Source organism: Watersipora subatra, chromosome 6, assembly GCF_963576615.1.
Source record: "Watersipora subatra chromosome 6, tzWatSuba1.1, whole genome shotgun sequence".
Lineage (NCBI taxonomy): Eukaryota > Metazoa > Bryozoa > Gymnolaemata > Cheilostomatida > Watersiporidae > Watersipora > Watersipora subatra.
In genome coordinates, this window is record NC_088713.1 from 60,286,273 (window position 1) to 60,311,211 (window position 24,939).

At 38.0% G+C, this 24,939-nt stretch overlaps 1 protein-coding gene across 1 annotated transcript; it reads right to left on the reverse strand.

Annotated features, from left to right (window-relative positions):
* Positions 1-17,101: 17,101 nt before the first annotated feature.
* On the reverse strand, positions 17,102-22,876 carry LOC137397933 (nestin-like). Its single transcript, XM_068084021.1, has 7 exons — positions 22,742-22,876; positions 21,165-21,894; positions 19,630-19,692; positions 19,228-19,356; positions 18,876-19,004; positions 18,511-18,651; positions 17,102-18,098 (listed from the first exon to the last, which is right to left on the reverse strand). The coding sequence occupies exons 2-7, from the start codon at positions 21,886-21,888 to the stop codon at positions 18,004-18,006; spliced, it is 1,281 nt and encodes a 426-aa protein (XP_067940122.1). The 5' UTR covers positions 21,889-21,894; positions 22,742-22,876; the 3' UTR covers positions 17,102-18,003.
* Between the last annotated feature and the right edge of the window lie 2,063 nt (positions 22,877-24,939).

Here is a 24,939-nt window from a genome sequence, read left to right on the forward strand (position 1 = left end):
CATTGCATAGCTTGTGTAAATGAGTGTAGTTCTTGGAATGTTACAGCGTTGCTATTTTAACGAGATAATGGTTGTCGTATAAGGCTGATATATTTGGGTCAACTTTGGAGGTCTTCTTCTTTGAGATATTATAATATCTTACATCTTCCCTCTTTGAAAAAGTCGGAGCGTATGAGTCATTTGGTCGAACCGCAGGAACACTGTTTTAAAGTGCGGAGAGGGGGAGAAACGAAATCTTGAAATTTAGGTACCCTCTACAATTAATGTCTTTCAAGTTCAAAGGATGTTTGTTGCCTGTCGTATACCAACATCTGCCTCGGTGTCTGTGTGCCTAACGAATATCAACAAATTTCGGTGCGTCCATATACCATGTTGTCGATGACATGTCACCGGTGGCGCTCTTATGTGATGTTCTTGAGTCCTGAGAAAAGATATAACGTAATGTGCAGTAACCCTTGTAAATATTTAGTTACACAAAAAAAACATTAATCGTCACTAACTAGGTGAAACCTTACTCTACTGTTCAGGTTTCCAATTATTGCTACTACAATATAAAACAAAAATTGAGAATAAAAAAAAGTATTTCTATTTATCCTAGATATAACAACCTCCTTCATCCATAATTTTTTTTTTTTTTTTTTTATATTACTGAGCACATAAACAGATCGAAAAGCACTTGTTAGCAATAGTCACAAAACTTATCTTGATTGGTAAGTCCATATCAGGGAATTAAAACAACATCAGCCCTGGTCATAGGTACCATCCGATCATAAATAGGTTATATGTGTAGAATTAGCCAGTCATAGCAGAATTCATCGATAGATCTCCATGGAGGTTCAGGAAGCCGTATTTATAGCTTTGAAGAGTCAGCCGCAGAGCATAAATGAGAAAGAAGGGGTATAGTCAATCTGGCCACAAACTCAGTGGACACAGAGGTAGATCCCCTAATTCAGTGAATTACATCAATCTTTACAAATTTCACATGGGCCAGTTTGATTTTGATTCATAAGCCAAGTAGTTTAAGTTGTTCAACTATTTTTTTTTTTCTGATTAATGGGCATCCAATCCAAAATTTACACACTGGCTTTAAGTTAAAACATGTTAGCACTATTTCAGCAATCTCGGAGTTGTGTGCCCAATATTTACAACTTATTTTAAGGTAGGACAACTGCCTGCATTATGTCATAGCCGTAGCACTATAACAACTCTGATTAATTTAACTTCTCCATTGCATTTTCTTAATTAGGTCAACTTGTTCGTAGGCTCAAAACGGAAGTATTGAACAGTGTTACAGCGGCAATCGTCCGCACAGCATGAAGGGAGTTTCTTAAGAAAGACTTTTTAGCAGCTGACGTTTTCAAGCGGGAAATTTAGTATGATAAGCGTTACTGTTCGCCGGCCAATCATGGAGCTGTTTTGACCGAAAGACTTTTTCGCAGCTGACGTTTTTAGGCGGGAAAGTTAATATAAATTAGTGTTACCGTTCGCCGGCCAATCATGGAGCTGTTTTTATCGAAAGACTTTTTCGCAGCTGACGTTTGGAGGCGGGAAAGTTAATATAAACTAGTGTTACCGTTCGCCGGTCAATCATGGCAGCTTGTTCAGTCGAGAAGATACCTATTTCGTAATTGTCGTCACCAGGCGGGAAATTCTATAATAGACATACGCCAGCATTGATAATAGGAACATTATAGCAACTACATGTACATGTATTTCAAATTAAGAGGAAGATTATTTTGGTGATTTTCCTAGCTTATAAGGCTATGATTCCACTACAAGATACGCACAAAAATCAAGTGCATGCAACCTCTGCTTGCTGCAGAGGTTGTAACTACTTTTATAGAGTTGTTTCTCCTCCAAAAATACCATGTCATCTTTTCAAGGGGTTGTTTCTCCAGAAGAAAACTTCAAGTAAATTCTGTTTTGGCTTTTATTGAAAATTATTGTATTATTACTGCTGACGGTGATCACTGATAAATCATACCTCACATACACAATATCAAAATCTTTATGCTTTTGCTGGTGCAGTATATACATCCATTTACTAAATAGATTTGTATTCTAGATGCTATCTTTATTTGAAGTTCAGAACCCTTCAGTAAACAGAACCATTCGCATGCAGTATAGAGCACACTCACACAAAAGTAACTTTAAAATTTTTTGTTTTAAAAATTGTCTCAAAATAAAATTAGTTAAACCTAAAAAATTTATAACAATTCACATGAACACAAGAGCTTTTACATGGTTTGTGGTAAATAAGGAAACTATGAAGGGGTGGTGATGTAACTAACAAAAAATAGGAAAAGTTAGGTAGCATATAGTGTAAAGCTATTCACATATCATTCAGTCTTTTAACACTTTTATTTTTTATATAAAGCTGACTCATATTTCGATGATAATATAATATGTATGAATAGAAAGATGCCGATTAGAATTCCACCAGAGTTTGCACTGATAACTCTTTAGATTTCGTAACAATTATTACAATTTTATAATCATATACACTTGGTTATAATTACACAGAATATTCATACAAAATCTAGTATAGCATATGAACATTATGCTTTGTAATTGTCAAGATCTAAAATTCAAACAAAATTTCAAAGAACATGAGCTAAACACATCACCAGTGACAGGAATGGGAAGCCGAGATTGGTACTTTATGTCAACAGAATGGTTCTTGCGAAGTGTATACATAATAGTCTTTTCTTTAATTGAGACTAAGTCCATGAATTCAACTTGTAGTCTGTCGGCAACAGCGGTTTCGACCATCACCTTTCTGACTAGGCATCCATTTATCGCCTGATGCAATGTAATGGTCAGTGGTAGAATCAAAAATTTTCAGAACAGATTCTGGTGTGTGAAAGTGAGTCATTTTTGGACACGGCCTTGAGCCCATTATTGAGACAAGACTCAGTCGTAAGAGGAAATCTAAAACAAATTTAGGTATTAGGAAACAGTATTTGCACATTGAGCTCAGCTCTTACCCGTCTTACTTGGGTTTAATCTGCAAGTCAGCATAGAAACATATCATCAAAAGATTGTCATTTAGTCATTGTACATATAGTTGAATGCATAGGGAACGATGGACAAAATTGAATTCTGAACTCAAATTGCTGCAAGTGTGAAAGAAATGATACGGCTATTCCAGAAGTTAATATATAAAAACAATGTTACCTTTCATCAAAACAAAAGTGGAATGTCATAAATTAAATCCGCATAACCTTATACCTTGGCCGTGTTGAACCCAAATAGTGTCTCTATCAAGAAAGCAATTGCAAATAGCCCGCAGTCATTGGCTCCATCTTGCCTCTGAACACTTTCCCATTGGAGCCGCAGATGTGGTGCCAGGGTCTTGTGTAAACCTGCAGGTAAAACCAATGTGCAATGTGAATGGACACTAATGTATCCAGATGTTGCACGACATAATGTATTTAATTAGCAAACGTGCAAAGGTGTGTGAGGTAACACTTTTCTTGATCGAAACACAGTACCACTATGTTTATCTGTCTGTGTTATAGATGCAAAGTGTTGATCCACGCAGCATTTGTGACTTCTCTGCAAGAAATTATGAGAACCCAAAATTTAGATCCAGGGCATGATCTGTTAGCCAAGTTATTGATCAATCTCCTGTGAGTCAGCCAAGTTATGGTTCAATGTTAATTTTTACCCGACTTCGCTTTATGAGTTTAGGCAAGACAAATCATTTTCAGGTTTAAATATCAGTCTCTATCATGTGATATGGTGTACAATCCCGGCAAACATCTTTAAAAAATTGAGTAAGAGCAAGCTTTGTATCTGGTTTGCACAAACACTTACTGGCAATCCCTCTCAGAGCTTGATCGTCAAGGTCAAAGACAAGAGAATCAAATAGCCGTGCAAATGTACTAGATCCAATGTAGGTGCAAGCCAGCCAATGATTCCCATTAGTGTGCAGGATCTGTAAAACAATGAGAACTTCCCATCACTTGACAATAAGTCATAAGTGACTTAACAAAGATAATGAAAGCTAAGAAATCTGGTACAGTGGATCCTCGCCATATGATTTGTTTCGTTCGAGTGTTGGCATCATAAGGTCAAAATTTCGTATAGAGTTGCATAGAAACTTATAGTAATTGTTATAGCTTTAGTGTATTTAGTGATTAAGATCTGCAAAAAATGTAACGTCACAATGTACATGCAGTACATATCTATTATATCAGGATTATATATATATATAGCTATTACATATCAGGATTATGAAACTAGCAAATGAACCGTTATCATTGAATGATTACAGTAACTACATCCACAGTATACACGAGGTTTGATCAATTGGTCACACAAAGCCAAGAGTAGGTCATCAGTTTTGTGAGGCATGAAGAGCTTACTCGCAGCTAATTTAAATTTCAATTTCTTTCCAGCATCATGGTCTACTCCATGCTGACATGCTAGGGTCACTGATCCTATCTTTATAACCGCCCCAGATAGGCGACCACTTTCCGTTTCTGGACATCTAAAAAAAGTTGCGTTATTAGAAAGCCTATTTATCAAAATCATGTGCAATCGCCCAGTTGAATTGCTAAAAAAACGAAATTTATGATATGAAAAATGCTGCTTTTGTAATTGTAGATTATAGTATTTTGATCATAGATTCCACTCAATAATTGAGAACTCCAGTGCAAAGAAGTATGCATGTCGGAAGGCTCAGCCATCATTTGTAAAATGTCACATAAAACAACAAAATAACAATAACATTTTGATAACAAAAAAGCAAAATAAAAGCATGAAATAGCCACGTGTCGTAAATAACTCACAGGGTAGAATGACAGAAATAACAGCTAAATGCAGTCAGAATGTTCAGAGCAGCACCGAAACGGTAAGCTTGCATTCACACGACAGGTACTAAATGGAAGTGATCGTGGCGGGGAAATATATCGTCATCAGGCGGGAGATTACTGAATTTCGCGCCTAAAACGTCAGCTGCTAAAAAGTCTTTCTTAAGAAAAAACGCAGCATGAATGAGTTAGCGTGGAGATTATCATTATTGAATTACAGGACAAAAGAGTTTATCAACAAGACGGCTACACAATGTGAAGTGGTGAGAGCAAACAGTGATCACATAAAAAGGAGTTCAGATTAAGGGTACGGCAAAACAAGTCGCTATTATTCAATAATATAAAGCTCGCTAATAAATCATTAATAATTACTAGTCTAGTGTCTCCTTCTTAAATTGTACGAGTGGCTAGGTTTGTCGGTACTGTTTGCAGTAGTGATCTGAGTGTCAGTAGAAGTCCTAGTTTCTGAGTCTGTACCACGTTTGACAGAAACATATGTGGGTGTCTGAAAGTCGTTAGTCATAGGTGGTTTACATCGTTTTAAGCGTCGCATGTGAGTAATGAATTCGACTCCTACAGGTATACCAGAAGTGCCTAGAGCTCTAATATACACATTAAGTCCTCGTAACTTGGTCACTACGTATGGTCCATGGTATTGCTTCGAAAATTTCTTTACCTGGCCAAGAGCTACTCTAGGTACTAAAATGTAGACAATGTCTCCTAAAGCATAAGTAGGTCCTTTCACGTGTAAGTCATGGTAATATTTGTACTCACGCTGGGCACTTTCGATATTGTCACGAGCTACAGCCCATGCGTGTGCTAATGATTCAGTCATTGTTTGAATGAAGTCTTTGTCGTCACTGCATGACCTCGGCATAGTAATAGGCACACAGAGGTCAAAAGGTATGTCCAAGTCACGTCCATATAACAAGTAGTTCGGTGAGAAGCCTGTACTAGAGTGCTCTGTGTTGTTGTAACTATGTAGTACAAACTTAGTCAAATAGTCCCAGTCAGTTTGAGTTCGGTTTACAATAGTGGACATCAAGTTGCTAAAGGTACTGAACCATCTCTCAATCTCGCCATTGGTCTGTGCACAAAAGGGGCTTATCGTACGCTTATCAATCCTAAGAATTTCAGCCAATTTTTCCATGATTTGAGAAGCAAACTCTTTACCATTGTCTGAGAGAATAACGTTAGGAGTTCCATGTGGTAAAATGACAAATTCCACAAACTGTTCAGCAATGGATTCAGCAGTTTTGTCAGGTATTGGTCTGGCAATTGTCACTTTGGTAAAGCTGCATTGAAATCCAACTATGTATTTGTTTCCCTTGGGTGTCAATGGCAAAGGCCCTAACACATCCATGGACACACGTGAGAAGGGGCGTTCACATGTCAAAGGCTTCAATGGGTATATAGCATTCACAGGTGCTCTCTTTCTTTGATTACAGGGTATACAGCCAGCAACGAACTCCGCAACACTATGTGACATGCCAAGCCAATGATACTTCAAACTCAAGCGCTTATATGTTCTACTACGACCAGTGTGACAACCAAACAGTGAGGAATGGTACGTAGTAATCAAGTCAAATTGAAGTGATTCAGGTACACACAAAAGAGGTCTCATTGCATTAGGCGGACAGTAATACAACACGCCTTCTTGTAAAAAATATTTGTCCTTCTGATGTTGCCAATGTCGCCACTGAGTAGGATTCATATATATAGGTCTCTTACCAGTCATGATGTAATCAATGATTTGTGCCCAGAAGTTGTCCTCTCGTTGACCTCTGGCAAAGGCAAGGAGGTCTGTCTTATTTGCTGAGAGGTGTGTCTCAGCAAGAGAGGTGTGTCTCAGTAACACCAACCACATTGTTGTCATAGAGGGTGACCCTAGATAAAGCATCTGCAACCACATTAGACTTACCTGGCTTGTATATGGCCTGAAGGTCATATTCCTGCAATTTAAGAGAATATTTCGCCAATCGTGAGCTTTTATGATCACAAGTCATCAACCATTTCAATGGGGCATGATCAGTCATTACTATTACTTTGTGTCCTAGCAGCAGATGTCTAAATTTAGCCATAGAATCTAAAATCCACAACCCTTCCCTTTCAATGGTCGAGTAATTAGTCTCTGCACGTGTCAAAACTCTGCTATGAAAGCCAACAGGATGGAGATTTCCATCCTCAAATTCCTGCAACAGCTGCGCTCCTAAGGCAAAGCCACTACTATCAGTTTTAGTAGAGCAGGAACATAAACTTATCTTTCAGTCTTTTCCTTCGGAGGGTGGGCTACTCAAACTAAGATGTTTTATAGTCAGAAATTTATGCTGAATTCAATTATAATGTTTCTACACCTATGTGTTTGCACATTTCTGAGCTAGATAGCACTTTCGAAATGGGAGGGGGCAACTCCAAGTTTGGTTGGAAAACCTTACATATCAGACAAAGAAAACTATTTTATAATTTCAAAAATTAATAAATGCTTTTATTTGAGATTAAGTGAGTCAATTCTCAGTATTCCTTAACCCGTGCCAAGGATGCAGCAAGACTGCTTGTTTCACTGTCTTGATTAGTCTGTGAATGAAACCCTAGTCAGAGTGACTAAACTTCAATATGAGACAGCCAAACAGTATTCAAACAGATGTTTGATATTAGAAGAAGAGAGCATTCAATGTGAAATTGCTTAAAAGGTGCTAAGCATTGAGAACTTTGATGAGAGCTCAGACTTGTTGTCATTATGCCTGTTATAAAAAGTATTGTAACAAGCTCATTATGGAAAGAGCTGAGAAAAGACATGAGAAGAGACAGAAAGAATGTGATACAGCAGAAGAGGTGAGATTAGATATTTATTTATAACTTTACAAATTCATGATGATTACTCCATGATGATGGTACTTTGGTGGAAGAAAAAGAAAACATTTTCATTTTTGTCTGCACATTTTGTGAGCAGCAAAACTAACTCTTTGCAGTTTACATGACGTGTTATAGCCTACAGTTTGGACATAAATTTATAGATAAATTACATGTATGATCCTTCCTTGGTTTTTTGCATATGACCACACAAACTACGCTAGATATGGCATGCTGTACTATGCAGAGATGACTAATCTTAAAGTATAGCGTAGCAAGGTGTATGAGGCTCTTATGAAGAAAGGGTATTTTACTTATCAATCACGACATCACTGTCCATTCAGCTCTATCGCTTGTGATCAATCTATTGAGCAAACAGTTAAAAGAGACTCAGTCTCATGGTAGAATCATAGGGTTTACCACGAATCATCGGCCTCTCAATGCTGGACTATCTCACCCAGAACGAACTGCTGTACATACAGACACGAAGAAGATGCTAGTGCCTGGTGATTCGGATGCAGCAAGTTATGAGATGCGTGAAAAGGCATGGAAGGCTGATGAGGAAATGAGGGAAGTCATGAAAGACTCATAACAGCAAGAATAAATCCGTTTGCGTTTCAAACCACCAAGCTAGTACATAGTATCAGTGGTGCAAAAGCCTCCATTGAAGTAAAGCAGGATCTTGAAATGGCAAATGTGATAGGAGAGAAACAGCTTTCAGAATTTGTCCAGAGGAGCTTAAGCACATAGAGATTAATTTCAATGCATCCATCAAGTCAGACAAGCTTAAAACCTTCCCCACATTACCATCAGCTAAGAAAAAAATCAAAAGAAAAAGTCTTAGAGTGTTCGCACAGACTGTTTGAGAATTTGTTAGTGATCAGCCAACAGCGTAACTTGGATTTGAGAAAAGTGTTATCATTCTCTCTTGGCAACGTCAGCTGGTCCCTGGCTAACTCTGATGGCTCTATATTGAAGACTGCCAAGTCGGCTCTGATGGCTGCTGTTGAGGAAGATGTTGATGATCAACCATCAATTTATGTTAACCAGGATCAGCTACCAGTCTTGACGCTGTTGTGGTTGATGCTATGGCCGAAATTCAGACCCTGAAAGCTCCTCCAACTTTTGGCATGGTTGCAAGTCAGCTTTTGCAACGGATAGTTAGTACTGCAAACGTATATCACACATGTTGTGTAGATTTTGTTTGTGACACATACCCTGATATCAGCATTAAAGGAGGTGAGAGAAGTCATAGAAGTGTGAAAAGAAGGCAGAAGGTTGCTGTGTTTAGTCCGAACTAATCAGTGCCAAAAAGGTCTGAATTTTTAGCAGATGGCTCAAACAAGACTGCTTTAGTGAAATTTTTAAAGGATACATGGAGGAAGTCAACTGTGAAGCAGAAACTAGATCTCGTAGCAGCTTTTTCTCAAGAATGCCACATGATCAGCTAAGACCTTGATGGATCAATCGCTCTAAGCGAAATAGATAGTTTGACATCAGGCCATGAGGAAGCAGATACGCGCATGTTATCACATATCGCAAAGATAATGAAAGACAAACCCAGCTCAAAAGTTCTAGTCAAGTACCAGGACACAGATGTTTTCCTTAGCTGTCTATCTTTAGTGGATGAGCTGCCATCACAAAAACTCATTTACTGCTGTGGTAAGAAGCAGTTGAGATATGTAAACAGGCTGTCTGTCTACTGTCCTCACACCCGAACGATGCAAAGCACTGCTCGGGCTCCATGCTCTAAGTGGATGCGACAGTGTAAGCGCATTCTATTTCAACGGGAAGATAACTTTCAAGCTGCTAAAGAACAATCTTGAATTCTGTAACACACTGAAATCATTGGGAACAGATTTTGAAGTGGATGGTGCAATAAGATAATCTATTGAGACATTCATATGCAGATTATATGGTGAAGAGACAAATTCCATCAATGAAGCAAGGTATAAGATCTTCTGCTCACCGTCTCGCACATCCCAACCAAACCTACCACCCACACTAGATGAGTTAAATCTCCATATATCTAAGGCTGCCAATCAGGCCGCGATATGGAGAAGAGCCAAGCAAATCATCATCCATGCCCCATCCCCCAGCAACATGGATGATTTATGGAAGATGGAGAGCTTAATGCCAGATGGATAACACAACAACCAGCACCTCCTGATGTGCTCGTGGACATGTTTTGTCAATGCAAAACTGGGTGCCAGGCTCGTCGCTGTCAGTGCAACAATACAGATCTCAAGTGTACGGACATGTGCAGAAGCAGCTGCTGTAGCAATAGAAATAAAGAGGGTGGAGATGAAGGTATAGTGATGCAGAAGACTCAGATGACTGTGAATTAGAAGGTTAGTATTTGTAACGTTAGATCATAACCAAAGGTGCACTTCATGTTTGATTAGAATACATAATTATGTGTCATACCGTATAAAAGACTGAATAATTGCGATTTCACTTGCATAATAAAGTAAACGGTTCAACATAATAAGCATTAATGATGAATATATGTATACTAAAATGTTATATATACATGGTCTGAGTCTTTAAAAATACTTTTCATTTTGTTTTACAGATCTGTAATGATATATGAGTTGCGGAAAAACAAGGACAAACTGTAAAGCTGCCACAATATCAACCAAACTGGGAATACATAATATTGTATAATACAATGCTAATATTTTAATATTTGAAGAATAAATATTCTAATGTTATCAGAATTGATTCCAACTTAGGTTATTGCTAATTATTTAGTATCTATATGCTATTTTCATTATTACAGTGTTGGTAGAAGCACATGCAACATTACAGACATTTATTTAATTAAAATAATATATTAATTAAATTACTCAAAAATGAACAATCTGAGAGGTGTAGAAACCATATATTTGAAATCAGCTCAAAATTCTGATCTAGATGCCACTCTTATCACATAGCCCACCTCCAAAAGGAATAAATCACTTTTTTTGACAGCTTTTTGATGCCCTCCTGCTCTACTATTTGCAAAATGAACCTTTTAGAGAAATCAGGGTAGCGTAACACAGGGTATTCAGCTAACTTTGTTTTGAGAAGTTTGAAAGCAGATTCACACTGAGGTGACCATGTATATGGCTTATCCTTTTTCAAAAGTTCCAGCAGAGGTTTAGCAATTTCTGAAAAGTTTGCAATGTAACCACGATAATAGTTAACGAGGCCCAAAGCTCTACGCAAACTAGGCAGGTCAGTCGGAGATGGGAAACGTTTGATTTTATCTACCAGCTCCCCCGTAGGGCGACTCCCATTTTTGTCATACACATGCCCCAAGTACTGGGCTTCTGAGCGTGCCCACGTAGACTTTTTAGGATGAATTTTCAACCCATGTTCTATAAATCTGTCTAACACTGCACCTACTCGTTTGATATGCTCATCCACATCCATCGGGCTGAATATCAAAATATCATCAATGAAGCACTGACAAGTTTGCCAATTTAGTTTGTCAAGTATTGTCGAAATAGCTCTCTGAAACTGTATTGGAGAATTTTTCCAGCCGAAAGGAATGACCTTATATTTATAAGTTCCACTGTGCGTAACAAAAACTGACCGCTCTTGGTCTTCTTCGTAATCAAGTTTTATTTGCCAATACGCTTTTACCAAATCTAAAGTCGTGAACAGGCCCTGCCCTGCTAGCATTTCTTTCACACTGTCTTGGTGTGGTAACGGGTATGTAAGAGTAGTTGTTACTGAGTTAATCTTGCGAAAGTCTGTACAAAGGCGAAGTTTATCAGAATTCTTTTTCTTAACCATTAAAATTGGAGAAGCCCATGCACTGCGGTTGTCTGGTTCAATAATGCCAGCTTTAAGCATTTTTGAAATCTCTTCATCAACTGGTTGTTTATACGCAACGGGAATTCTATAGGGAGCCTTTCTAATTGGTGCCGCATTACCTGTGTCACAAAGTCTACCTGAAACACCACCAACTTTTCCCAAATCGTAGTCATGTTTGGCAAAAACCGTACGCTTAGTTTTCAGAAAATCTATGAACTTACGTTGATCAGATTTTGAAAGAGCTGATTTTGACATGTCAATGTTAGCTATGGGGTCTACCAGCTTTTCATCGATGTCTGACATGATTTCTTGTACATTGACCTCAGCCATTCTTTTCTTTGGTAGTTCACTGGCAATCCCCAATGGTGTTTCTTTGAAAACCTGGACATACTGATGACTAGTGTTAATAACTCTGCATTTAACATAACCATCGGCTTTACTAAGAGTTGATGCAAACAGTAACAGTGGACTCACAAATGTTGGTTCAAACAAAGCCTGCGTATCAAACTTGGGACTTGGTACACAAAAAATGCTGTCAGACATAGGTGGAAAAACAAGATCTCTGTTTGCAAAAACATTGCAAAATCTGTTTTTACTTGCTTCATTACTATCAACATTAGCATTAGCATTTATAGTGGGCAGGCGTTTTCTCGCTTTCTTAGAAAGTGGGAGAGGTAGCAGGTGTAATCTACCAGTGGAGTAATCTATGCAAAGTCTGCCCATGTGTCTTAAATTGTCAACACCTAATATTAATGGATAGTGGCATGTAGCAATGACTAACAGTCTGGCTTCAACGAGCTCAATGTCTGCGCAACGGATGGGTGCATACACGTCACCTATACCTTTCACAATATCACCGCTAACTGCTCTAATTGATCGTGCAGTTTGTCTAATCTTACATGTCAAGCCTAGTTCATCACAAAGTGACTTGGATATAGTAGAGACCTGCGCTCCCGTATCAATCAACACATCCATCTCACGATTGGCAATGATTGCTTTGACTAATGACTCATGTACCACCTTCGTGAAAGCACACAATATGTCACCTAGCGTTGGTGGTTTTTGTCTCAATATGTAAGCGTGCTTATTCCGTCTCCAACTACCTGCAGGTTTTGAAGCAGGCGATCTTGCAATTCTAACTGCTCTTGCAGTGTATGTGTCTGCGGTCACTCTAGATGGCCAATTACCAGCATGCCGTGGTTTATTGTAGGTTACAGCAGGCAATGTTTCAGTCACGCTAGAATTAGCCTCAGCTAGCTCAGCAGGCTCTGGCTCAATCGACTTAGAACTGGCAACTTGGGATTCAAGCACATCAAGGTTTGTCTCTTCCAAAGGAGTATTTGCACTATTTACATTTTCATTTACTGCTTTTTGTGTCAATGAAATACTGATATTAGTGTTCTTTTCATTGGTAGGTTTGTCAGCACCAGGTCCCAGAAAATAATCGCGTATGTATTTTTGTGGTCTCTGTTTAAAGTTTCTAGCGCCTGTGCACATGCGTAGACAACTCCAAAACACATTAGCGGTTACTGCCACGCAACAGAGGAAAATCCATAGCTGTTTTACGCTCAATTCACCCAGATCTGACAAAAATGAAAATATCCCCGTGTTAACCACATTGCTAGCAAAAGTTTCTGCTTGTTTCTGAGGGTTCTGATGAAAGCCTGAAGTCGCACCTAAGTGCTTGAAAATCCGTGACTGGTGTGAGACAGATCCAGTCCAGTCATTGAGACTAAATTTGTCTTTGAATACATTCCAATCATACAGTAATAACTCATGAATCACAATTTTATCTGGTTCAACAGCAAAACCTGAGTAATTTAGGAAAACCAAATTGATAGAATCTAGCTCGGAGATCTTAGTCAACTCCCCAGTCTTATGGTGATAATAATATAACTGACCATCTAGTGAAACAGGAATTTCTTGTTCTAAAGAACAATCACCCAGCTCCGGGTTGTGGTAGACGATGTTAGTGTGAGTGTCAAGCCAAATTGATTGATTACTACCAGCAATAATAGCATTTAAAGGAATGCGATTAGAACATGTATCAGCAGGTAGCACAGTGTATATGTCAACTTTTTCGCATGGATAAACAGATAATAGATTGTGCATAGATTGTGCGTCAATTTAGCATGTATGTATGTGTGATTCAAGAGGTGACGAGCTGCTAATGTAGGATTGCGTTCCAACGTTGATGTGATCAATTGAGCCAATGACTGCATATTTTGACAGTATGCCAAGAAAGAAGTTCTGAACAAATGATTGTAGTTTTGATTAATTCGCAACTCAAGGGCTTGCAATTTAGCATTAACTTCGCTATCAGTTACTTCACCATCCAATTTGTCAACTTCTCGCTTTAAACGAGACAAATTTTGAACTCTGTTACATGCAATTCCCTGATCACTCACCATAACCTCACCACCACACTCCGGAGCCTGGTTCATAATTTTTTGTTTTGTGAAACTGAGTGCTAACTCACCGCTATTGGACATCCAAAAGAGGTCTTGTAGCTTGCCCTCAAACTGCTGATGTGGCAAGTACTGACACTGTTCCTTGTTGTCTGGTTCCCAAAGCAGCGCTGATCCATCTTTGAGGGTGCAAAAGCCAGACGGGTACGTGCAATGACTTGCCACACCAGCAGGGCTTTCTACTTTCTCCTCCCTTCCATGTCTCTTCAGCACCACAGTTTGATACAAATAAGAATTAAGAACAGTAAATTCATAATCCTTGCAACAATTAAATCCTGTACGAAATTTCGGCTCTGCTACATTATTAGTCTGATACAATGTGCCAACTTGAACCAGGTCGCCATGAGGGGAAGTGTGCCATTTAAACATGGAATAGCAAATATCTCGTGAAACTTGCTGATCAATGTAGTCATCAGTTCTAGTTTGCCCTGTTCCAAAAAACCCTGAGTGTGTTACTATAACCGTTTTTACAACACGGCAATGATAAGCCTCACTCTTGTATTGTACCAAATTTGGTTTATAAAGGGTAAATGTCAAATCGTAGGGTTCATGGACATTTTCGGCATTTGGCAGCGAACAGGGTGGTGGGTCAGGAATTTTGAATTTGGCAATTGTGTGCCCTGTCCTACATATCATAGGCGCTTGACTTGCACATGGCGTGACCACAGTAAACAAACAAAGAACACTGAGTAACAAATGACTGAACGTGCGCCCGTTGACATGCCAGCAGTCTGGTGGTTTAGTTGATGGCCTTTTGATCAACTCACCCTGTGGCATTCGTTGATTACCCAACGTCAGCTTGCTTGTAGGGATCTCCCCTCTAGTTTCCTGCGTCTGTGTTGGAGTTGGGGTTCCTAAAGCTACTTGTTTAATTGCTCGCCCCTCGACCTTCAGCTCTTTCGCAATTGTCTCCACACAGTCAGCACCTAAACTGGAATCTGATAACTGATTCTGTGTAAAAAGAGAAATAGTGTTAGTACATTGTCGCAGGTCACATTCAGCAAAGACCATAACACAGTCAACCTCAGGCTCAGACTCAACCGAAGCAACTTCATCTTCAACAACCTCAAAAGCAGTTGAACAAAATACTGTACAGTTATCTACTTGTTCAGGCTTTTCAGCTTTCTTTGAAGCTGACTGTTCATTAGTGTTACTTGAAGCAAAAGAAGCTGCCGGTGGCTGGTTTGGAAATTGACCATACCACTGCATCCATGGTGGAGGTTGCATCCATGGATACGCCGGCATAGACTGCATATATGGATACTGACTCTGTTGGCTGTCTCAAGCCTGAGGTAAGTCACCATTAAAATCACTCCTACCATTTTGCTGCTTCGGAATAGCCTGAGCCTCAGCATACTGGATGTTGTTGGCACGTTGTTGGTAGCCTCCACGGCCACCACCACCGCGCCCACGACCCCCAGTCCTGGTGTTACTCCCACCATTACTATGTCCACTGCCCTCACAGTTATAGGATAAGTGCTTATCTGACCCACACCTATAACAAAGTCGCTTTGCATGTGGATCCCTTTGTCTGAAAAATTTGTTATTTTGTGGTGGAACCCGATTCCCCCCAGAGTTGTCACTGGCAGCAACTATAGCAGGCCCCTCGGCAGTAACTGCCAAGCCGGCCTCTACACTTGTTGCAGCCTGTAACAACTCTGGCAGAGACTTGCCTGCTAAAGCCATAACACTTTCTCTAATCTTTGGCTTTAGCCCCTGCCGAAAGTGTAACAAAACAAAAGGGCTCAGCTCAGAGTCTTCCCCCTGACTGACCAATTTTCTGAATCTCTCGTAATATTTTCTAACTGTCTCATCACTACGTTGCTTAATGGTAGAGACTTCCAATGCTACTTGCTCTGCCCCATGAGAGGCAGTCAAACGCTTTTTCATCATTGCTTTTACTACACTGTATGAGGCATCTGTGCCCATTTCCTTAATTGTCTCACGCAGATATGTGGCAGCCAAATCTTTCACATATACTCCCAGAAGCATCGTATAACTTTCTTTTGGCACATCATTTAAGTTACAACACGTTTCAAATCTCAAACAAAAGGAATCAAAATCTTCGTCCGACGGTTTACCTGTATATGAAAGACCAAATTTAACCCAGTCTCTTTTAGAATTACTAAATGTATTTAAATTTGACTTACCGTCAAACGAAACCTCGCTCTCTGTCCCTCCACCTTGCTCCTGCGTTCCTAAACGTCTCTCCATTCTCCCAACCGCACGTAATAGCTGTGCCAACCTTTCCTCCATCCCATCAATTCTGTGACTGGTGGCATCCATGTTGTCCGCCATGTCCTCAAAACGCGCTGCCATCTGGCCCTCCAGTACTCGCAGACCCTCAGCCTGCACTCCATCACCCACCGCAGCGGGGTTGCCATCATCGCCTCTCTGCTGACCATTGACTACAGCCTGGTCCTCCTGACGATCCTCATCGGCCATGCTTTAGCCTCTCTTTAAAACTTCTGATACTTCTGACACCAAAATATGTCAGGGTGTGCTGCGCTCACACTTATGGGTTCGGCGTAACTCTTGTGCAAATATGACTTTAACTTTCAACTTCAAGCAAGATTATATATTTGAGTAAATTACACTGCATATAGCAAGCACGTGTAAAAAGACTGACTCTCTATAGCTGAGAGTGTTTCTTATATATAAAAACATTGACAGCATGATTGACGTCAAAGGATATAAACTTTGCCAAACACAACTTGGTACATGTGACGCACAATAATAGCCAAAATATACAATTCATGTTTTAGACACCAATGGCACAACCAAAGTTCACAGGAAATTATACTATTATGTTGGAGGTAATGTATCAAGAATAAACCTTGAAGATGGAGACAGGATGGAATTGTTGGCTTTAGACATTGTTCGTAGTAATTAATGTCAGCAATGACTGTCGGTATAAATAAACCAGTAAACATTGCATAGCTTGTGTAAATGAGTGTAGTTCTTGGAATGTTACAGCGTTGCTATTTTAACGAGATAATGGTTGTCGTATAAGGCTGATATATTTGGGTCAACTTTGGAGGTCTTCTTCTTTGAGATATTATAATATCTTACATTTGCATCAACGCCTCAATCCGTTTATGATGGCAGCAAAGGATCAACTATTTGCCTATTTAAAAAAACATGACATTGCAAAAACGGCGTTCTTTTTAATCAGGAAGAAATACCTCAACGAATAACTTTTATGATCTGTTTGTTTGATAAAAAAGCCAGGATTTGTACTGTTGTGTAAAAGGCAATATCTACTAGCTGACAACTTATGGTGCCAATGTTTGCTATTACAGCTTTAGATTATCAACAAAGTCTTCATATCAAGGTTATTTGACTAAATGCTATTTTACTACCCAGGATATTCATCATGTTTATCAAATCAAGGTCATTTGATATCCAAATCCAGTTGGACAAAAAGATAATATGGTTTGTAGCAAAACTACAAGGCTGTTAAACGAATGTACTTCTGCAACCTAGTTTCATGTTGTTATTTAAGACAGTCTAGCAGAACAAGTAACTGATTTACATGTCTATGTTTATCAGTTACATACTCAAATAGATATTTGATCATACTTTTATGTATTTGATCATACTCAAGCTCTGTTTGTTTGGTGAAAAATCCCAGTTTTGTACCAATGTGTAAGACAATATTTAGCAGCTGACAACTTATGGTACCAATGTTTGCTATTACAGCTTCAGATTACCAACAAATTTTCCATTTTCATCTCATGGTCATTTGACTAAAGGCTATTTTACTATTCAGGATACTTGTCATGTATATTAAATCAAAGTCATTGTGAATCCAAATCCAGTTGGACAGGAAGATAATACCGCTTATAAAAAACTACATGGTTTTTAAATGAATGTACTTCTGCAGCCTAGTTTCCTGTTGTTATTTAAGATAGTCCTACAGAACAAGTAACTGTGTTACATGCTTATGTTTATCAGTTACATACTCGATTAGAATAGAGAAAAGTAAGTTAATAATAACTATATCTATGTATAATAAGATAGGTGTACTCAATTTATATCCACATAAATAGATGAGGTTGGTGTTAACTGTCCGGATCGTGATACTGATTAGGGATGAGATGTGTATCTCTTAGAGTCTGTAGGTATTGCTCTAGCCTCCTTTTTATGACAGCCATATCTAAATAAAAATATTTATCATTAAAATTAATACACAAACCAAAGCTCATTCTAATCATGAACTGAGGATGGTGACAACAAGCCTCTATTATTAAATCTACTAAAGTCAGTCTAAAGTTCAAACTGATGCCATTTTTATTACAAATCATTTACTTTTGAATATGAGGTGATGCATTAAACTTTTACATATTATGTTATTCTAGTTGCATACACATATCCTCAAAAAGTTACCAGAAGTAAACAATGATTGATTCATAACAACCTGATTCTGTACAGAATCAGACCTTTAAAGCTAGTGTAACACACAATACTAGTAGGGAAATTATATGGTGCTAACAATATGTGATGCTAGAGTCTCAACTTGTAAAGTAGAAAAATTCTAGCCTGGTTAGATATGGACAGAATTAAAGTACCTGTTCTCTGTTGTCTAGCCTCTTCCTGTACTATTGACAACTGCTTCTCATTTTCCGCCTGTACTAATGCCAACCGCCTATCATGTTCATCTCGTAGTGCTGCCGTCTGCTGTTGACCTTCAATCAATGCTAGTGCTAATGCTACAACATAGCAAAGAATAAAAGTACCTGTTGTTACCTGTACAACAATGTCACAGTTTGTATTTGACAATTACATAAGATGATGAATACAATGGTAGTTAAACTTAGGCAGGCACGCATCGCGAGATGTCGATATACATTTTCAATTATAAAATCATCTAACATTTCTTTTCCTCAGCAGTAGACTAACAGTATACTAATAAGGCATTCATATAAGATATTACCTCCTGTCTGTTGCTCAGTTTTTTCCTGTAGAGTCAAAAGTTTCTGTTGACTTTCTTTTTGTAGACCAGAAAGTTTTTGTTCATTTTGGTCTTGTAGCGTTATGATCTGTTGTCGAGCCGCTACCAGTGCTTGAACAAAGGGAATATAGAAAATAACCTGCTGTAACATGTATAATACTGTCACTCCTTGAATTTGACAATCTCAACAGGTGCTGAAAACATTGATGCTTCAACGAGCACTGACAGGCATAGCAAGGCCTTGATATACATTACCAATTACAGGCAACTAACTCCTCTTTTCCTCAAAGGTATACCTACAATTGACTAGTAAAACATTCGCATAAGAAGTTACCTCTTGCCTGTTGCTCAGTTTTTGCCTGCAGTGCTGAAAGTTTCTGCTGACTTTCCCTCTGTAGAGCTGATAGTTTCTGCTCACTTTCCTGCTGTAAATTTATTATGTCTTGTTGAGCATCTGCTGAAGCTACAAAAAGACATTACTAATAACTGACCAATAGACTGAGTCTATAGACCTGAGTAATACTAGGCCTATAGACTGAGTCCCATATAGAATCGGTAGAATATTTTTAAACACCAAAGTCAAGTTGGAAAAATGAAAATGTGACCTTGAGCAATTTATGTTATGTTAACGACAGTAAACGCCAAGTTACTGCTCTGATATTATCGGTATAACAATATCCAAAAAATGGCAATGAACACGATAGCCAAGCTGTTTCATGTTAAGAATAAAATATACCTTTAGTCTTCTGCTTGTCTGCTGTCTGAAGATCTCTTATCTTCTTGTCAGCAACAGCGAGAGCTGCAGTATAGTAAAGCTAACTTTTATTAAAGTTATAACATATACCGCATATTAAGTTAGTGCCGGTTGATGGAGGCACTCAACAAATGATTAGCTACTGTAGTAATGCACTATTCACGATATTCAGATGTCTATTTACGTAGATACAGCTGTTAGCTACATGTATATATACAAATAAAAAACTCCAAATTAATGCGAAAAAATGTAGAACCTAAACTCCATTACCGAGATAATGTATCAGAAGAATCATATTCAGATAATAGTAAGGACTATTTTATCTAGAGATGATCATTAAAGTTGATTAAACCTATGATAAAATAACTCGTAGCATCAACACTATATATAATATGTGTATTCGACATAGGTTATATAAAAAAGGATATATTATACCTCTATGAACTTCAACCAAAATCATACGATCTTAGTAAGATTAGGATATGGAACTACACAGTCTTATAGTAACTCTATCAGCTCATAACAATAGACAGTGAGTTAATCCAATTTCAATTAAGTTTGTATAATAAAAGCTACATATAGAAAACAATTCAATACAGAGTAGCATAGATTACTCTCCAATCCTTTATAATCTTGAGATTATCTCCAAGATTAGAGCAAGTATAAGATGATCTTATTTTAATCTTTATATATAGAGTATTGTCGTTGTTATACAATTAGAGCCTGAGTATTGAAGCATGAAGCTGCTACAATATGTACGTTGGTGTGTCTTTGAATTTGCTATTGAACATCACTGATGATCAGCCAATGCTATGTTAAGAACCTGATCTATTTAACAATTAAGATGGAGTGAGCAATCTACAGCGGTGTAAAAATGATGAATAGAACTTTCTATTTTTCGTCAAAACTGCTGCATACATTCGTTTATTATAAGAAGAGTGTATGTAAATAAGTTTTCTAAGTTGTGAACTTAGAACTGTACACTTTTCCTGCTGTGATGTCAAAAACATCATAAATTTAAATGAAACTTTTAGCGGCATTTCAAAAAATATTAAACAATAATACACTTAGGTTTGTGTTAAAATAGCTGTAAAAATCTAATAAAAGATGCATAGATTTCACTATACTCTTTTGTAATCTTTTATCCCTAGCCTCAGCTTAAAAATATTAATTTTTAAATATTTAGTAAACATTATGTTGTCAGAAATAGGCAGATTAGCGTGGAACACAAGAGACAAAGTACGGATATTGGCACAAGGAATTACAATATTCCCTCCTGTTGACTGAAGACAAGCAGCGCTCCGGCTGTGCAAGACACAATGAGCTCACAGGAAATAATGTTTAATAATTCATAATTAATAATTCCTCGGGTTTAAAACTAAATGTGTATAGATAGAGTTAAATGAGTTGCTAGCATTTCCTTTAGGTTTTTAATAAAAATTTGATGAGACTGGAATGAGTTAGGCGATAGAACAATTAAATTGAGTAGCGGGTGTCACACAGTATAATAACTTTACCCTCTCCTATTGACTTTTGCTGCCATCTCTTCAGCAGCTTTGATGATCCACTTTTTTTCCAATACTCAGCCTCTTCCAATGCCGTTCTATTTTGTTCACTCTTCATGATGAGGAGGGAATATGCAGTTAATGAAGACACGGATTCTAGCATGACATTCAAAGAAGTTGTATTTTCTTTTATCGCTGCATCGTGTAGAGCTGTGTCAAGGTTGTTGTTCTGTATCTTTAGTAGCGACTCTTTTTGTAGTGAGGAGAGGTTGTTGAGGATGTACTCCACACACTCGCTTTTTCCATAACTTGCAGCCAATGCTATAGCTGTGTCACCAGTTTTATTCTGCTTAGCAACAAACTCATACTTCTTGTCGGCACTGACTGTGTCTAGCAGTAGCTCTACACACTCACGGTCTCCCCTCCATGCAGCCATGTGTAAAGCTGTATGCCCATATTTCTCTTCCTTCATCCATAGCAACTCATCTGCTATCCCTTTAAGGGGAGAGAGAAGCAGTCGACATGCTTCCGTTTGGCCTTCGTCTATAGCCCTTATCACAACTGTGTAGGAGTCATTTCTGATGGTCAGCAGTAGATTTAGTAACTGAGCTGGTTGGGTGCTCTCTACAGCCGCCCTCAGTGAAGGAATATCTATACTTCTATAACTTGGCATTAAAGTATTACGCATGTGCCTGTAGATCCCTCCTCCAAGATAATTCCTCAGTATATCTTCCATCTTTGACTGTAACATATGTAGTGCATTCAATTAGCCACTTCATACTGTAAATATGATAGAGAAAGGAAAACAAAGTGTGACTCATCTGTTGACATATAAATCTGCCAACCATAATAGAGTGGCAGCAGGTTAATGCTAGATATTTACTGAGTATAAAAAAGGCTAAAGATAGAATACTCAGGTATGGAATCACTAAAAATTACAGCTTCAACACTTCTCTTATTTTCGTTTTAATAATTTATCTACAGTAAAATAACTACGACATACACTTACTGGCTGGAGATAATTTCTTGCAGGCTACAGCATTGAACACTAATTTTCTAGTAGACTAAAGACAAAATAAAACCTGTAGACCAAAGCTGGTTCTAAACATAATGATGGCAAAAAGGTCAACAAACTACATTTTTATAGCTCCTCACTCTATTCATAAGAGAAACCCAAAATATCTATGATAGGAAATGTTTGCTGGTCTGATGATGACTGAGGAATAAGACCTGAGCCTCCTGACCTTAACTTAGCCTCAATACATGATAGACTCTATGAGTCTTTTCAGGGCAAAGGGTGATAGTCTCAGGAGTCGAAAGTTGTACTTTTACACTGAGATCACACGGACTCAGTGTGTCTCCTCATCTACTGTATTATTTTCAGAAAGTACATAGTAAACAGATGTTAATATAATATATAAGTTATACTCACTTTTTACTATTATCTTTGTTACCTGCTCTGACTAATATATGCTAAGTGATCACTTGTAGCTGGATATAATACAGGCACCATCACTCATCTGTAAGCTTGTCTCCTGATTGGCTGAGCTAAATAACAGTTTCGAAACAGTGACTCGTGATGCACTTACTGGATATTGAATGAAAAACGGCACGCAGTTGTTACTGCAGCTTCATGATTGGCTGGCTCTACAGCCTTGTAATTGGCTGGTTTCATTGGCTTTTTCTTAAATCAAGTGAAATGTATCTGAATAAAATTACCAAAAAATGACACTTGCAAACTCATAGAAATTATTATTTGCCAGTTTTAAAATACAAATATGTTTATGTTACAAAATACGGTCAAACATGGATAACTCGCCCATGGATAGCTCGAACACATGGTTAACTCGAACGGTTTCTTTGGTCCGTTCCCACCTAATGATAAATTGCTATAGATAACTCGAACTCAACACTGTTAACTCGAACTGTTTTTTGCCCAACGACTATCGAAACGGTTGTTATCGCTTTAGAAAATCACTTTATTCCGAGCCATAGAGGTAAACCTCAACTTTTCGTAATTCATAAACGTCGTTATTACCACCATCAGCAAAATATTTTTGTCAACGACTTTTCTAAAGGTTTGGTGAAATTTGATTTATACCAAACATCCGCTTAGCGATCGCCCTTCGGAAGCAAGGAAAGTATGAAGGTATTCGTTAAGAGCAACACTCCAAGGCAGTTCAATTAGAAGTTTTACGAGGTTTTACGGTACATTGTACAGTGCACCCTCGAGATACGATTACCCTGATATACGATTTTTTCACCTTACGAAGTCAAACATCGTGATATCTTCACCTCGCTATACGAATTTTATTTCACCATACGAATTTGAGAAAAGTTTCGCCCGAGTTAAAATTTGGCCGTCGGTGTGCTCATAACACACGTCGAAATAAAAAAGACACCGAAATATAGTTTGCCGAAAACATTCTTAGAACGTTTAGAAGAGACACGATGATCGACTTCTCTCATATCCGCGTGGAAAATTTCGTGTAAAATGCACAAGCGAGAGCAAATATTCATTTGTAGCGTTATTATAGCTTTTGCTATAAACTTTCAAGTCAGCATACGTATATAACTACAAGTATCTACATTTAATTCGTTATCTATGGAATCTGAGACCGATCCAAACGTTACAAAACGAAGGAAAATTGATTTCTATGTCAACGAAGTTGGATGTCGTAAATAAGAAGGGACCCGTATTATTGACATTGTCAAGGAATATGATCGCAACCAATCAGCATTTGCAATTATTATGCAATTATTATTAAAACAAGAACTCCATTAAAGCAAGCACAAGAAAGAGCTTCCGACAGAAGATTTGAATGAGCTAGGTCATGCACGCGATCAGCATTCAAAAGGAGCAACCATTTAGTAAAGGCAAGGATGTAGAAGATACGGAAAACCCCACATTCGCAGAAATATTTTGAGTGTTTAATTTACTGATGTGGACTGGTACATTAAAACAATGCATGTATAATATATATTATTTATCTCTTGTGTGGCATGTTTTTCATATTTTAGTCATTTTATTTGTTTCCTTTTGGTTTTATGTTTTATTCTCTTGTTTAACCATGTCTTTGCATATGGGCTTGTTATCTTCTACGTGAATACAATTCATCGTATGTATGTATGTAACTCATATAACTAGCTACTCAGGATAGTTGAAGCATCCACATTACTTTCTGAAACTTGCTAAAGCCCTGTCCCCCCTAGGGTATAAATACGTACAAACTTTGTATGTATAGTTACATTGATTCTTTTGCACATTTCATACAAGACAAACTACTGTACCACATTCTCTGGATCCTTTTACAAGCGCTAGCTAGAAATTTTCTGCATTGCACCATCAATTTTTTTCGTAGAAAAGGTAGAAGAATTGGACAGGAATGGACAACTTCTTTTAGCCTACTAAAAAATTCCAATTCATTACGTTTTAAATTTATTTTCAAGTGCACAGCACCATAATTAGCATTGATACGCTTTTGCCTCATCTCTGCTTTACTCGCTACATGTACCAGCTAAAGCCACGTTACTCCAAAGGTATGTACGTCCTGTATAGAAAATAAAATTTTATTTTTCTTTTCGGTAGCCATTAAATGGTCAAGTGTGCGAGGGGCCGCTTTCTATAACTGCATCGCTCGGCCTTATTGATTTAGGTTGAAAAAGGTTTCAAACAGATAGGCTAAAGTTTATAGTGAAAGTGAAGATATGAACTGCTGAAGGATAAAATTTCGTGATAAAAAGTTGATACATACTAAAACTTAGTTTCAAGTGTAGGTTTAGCAAG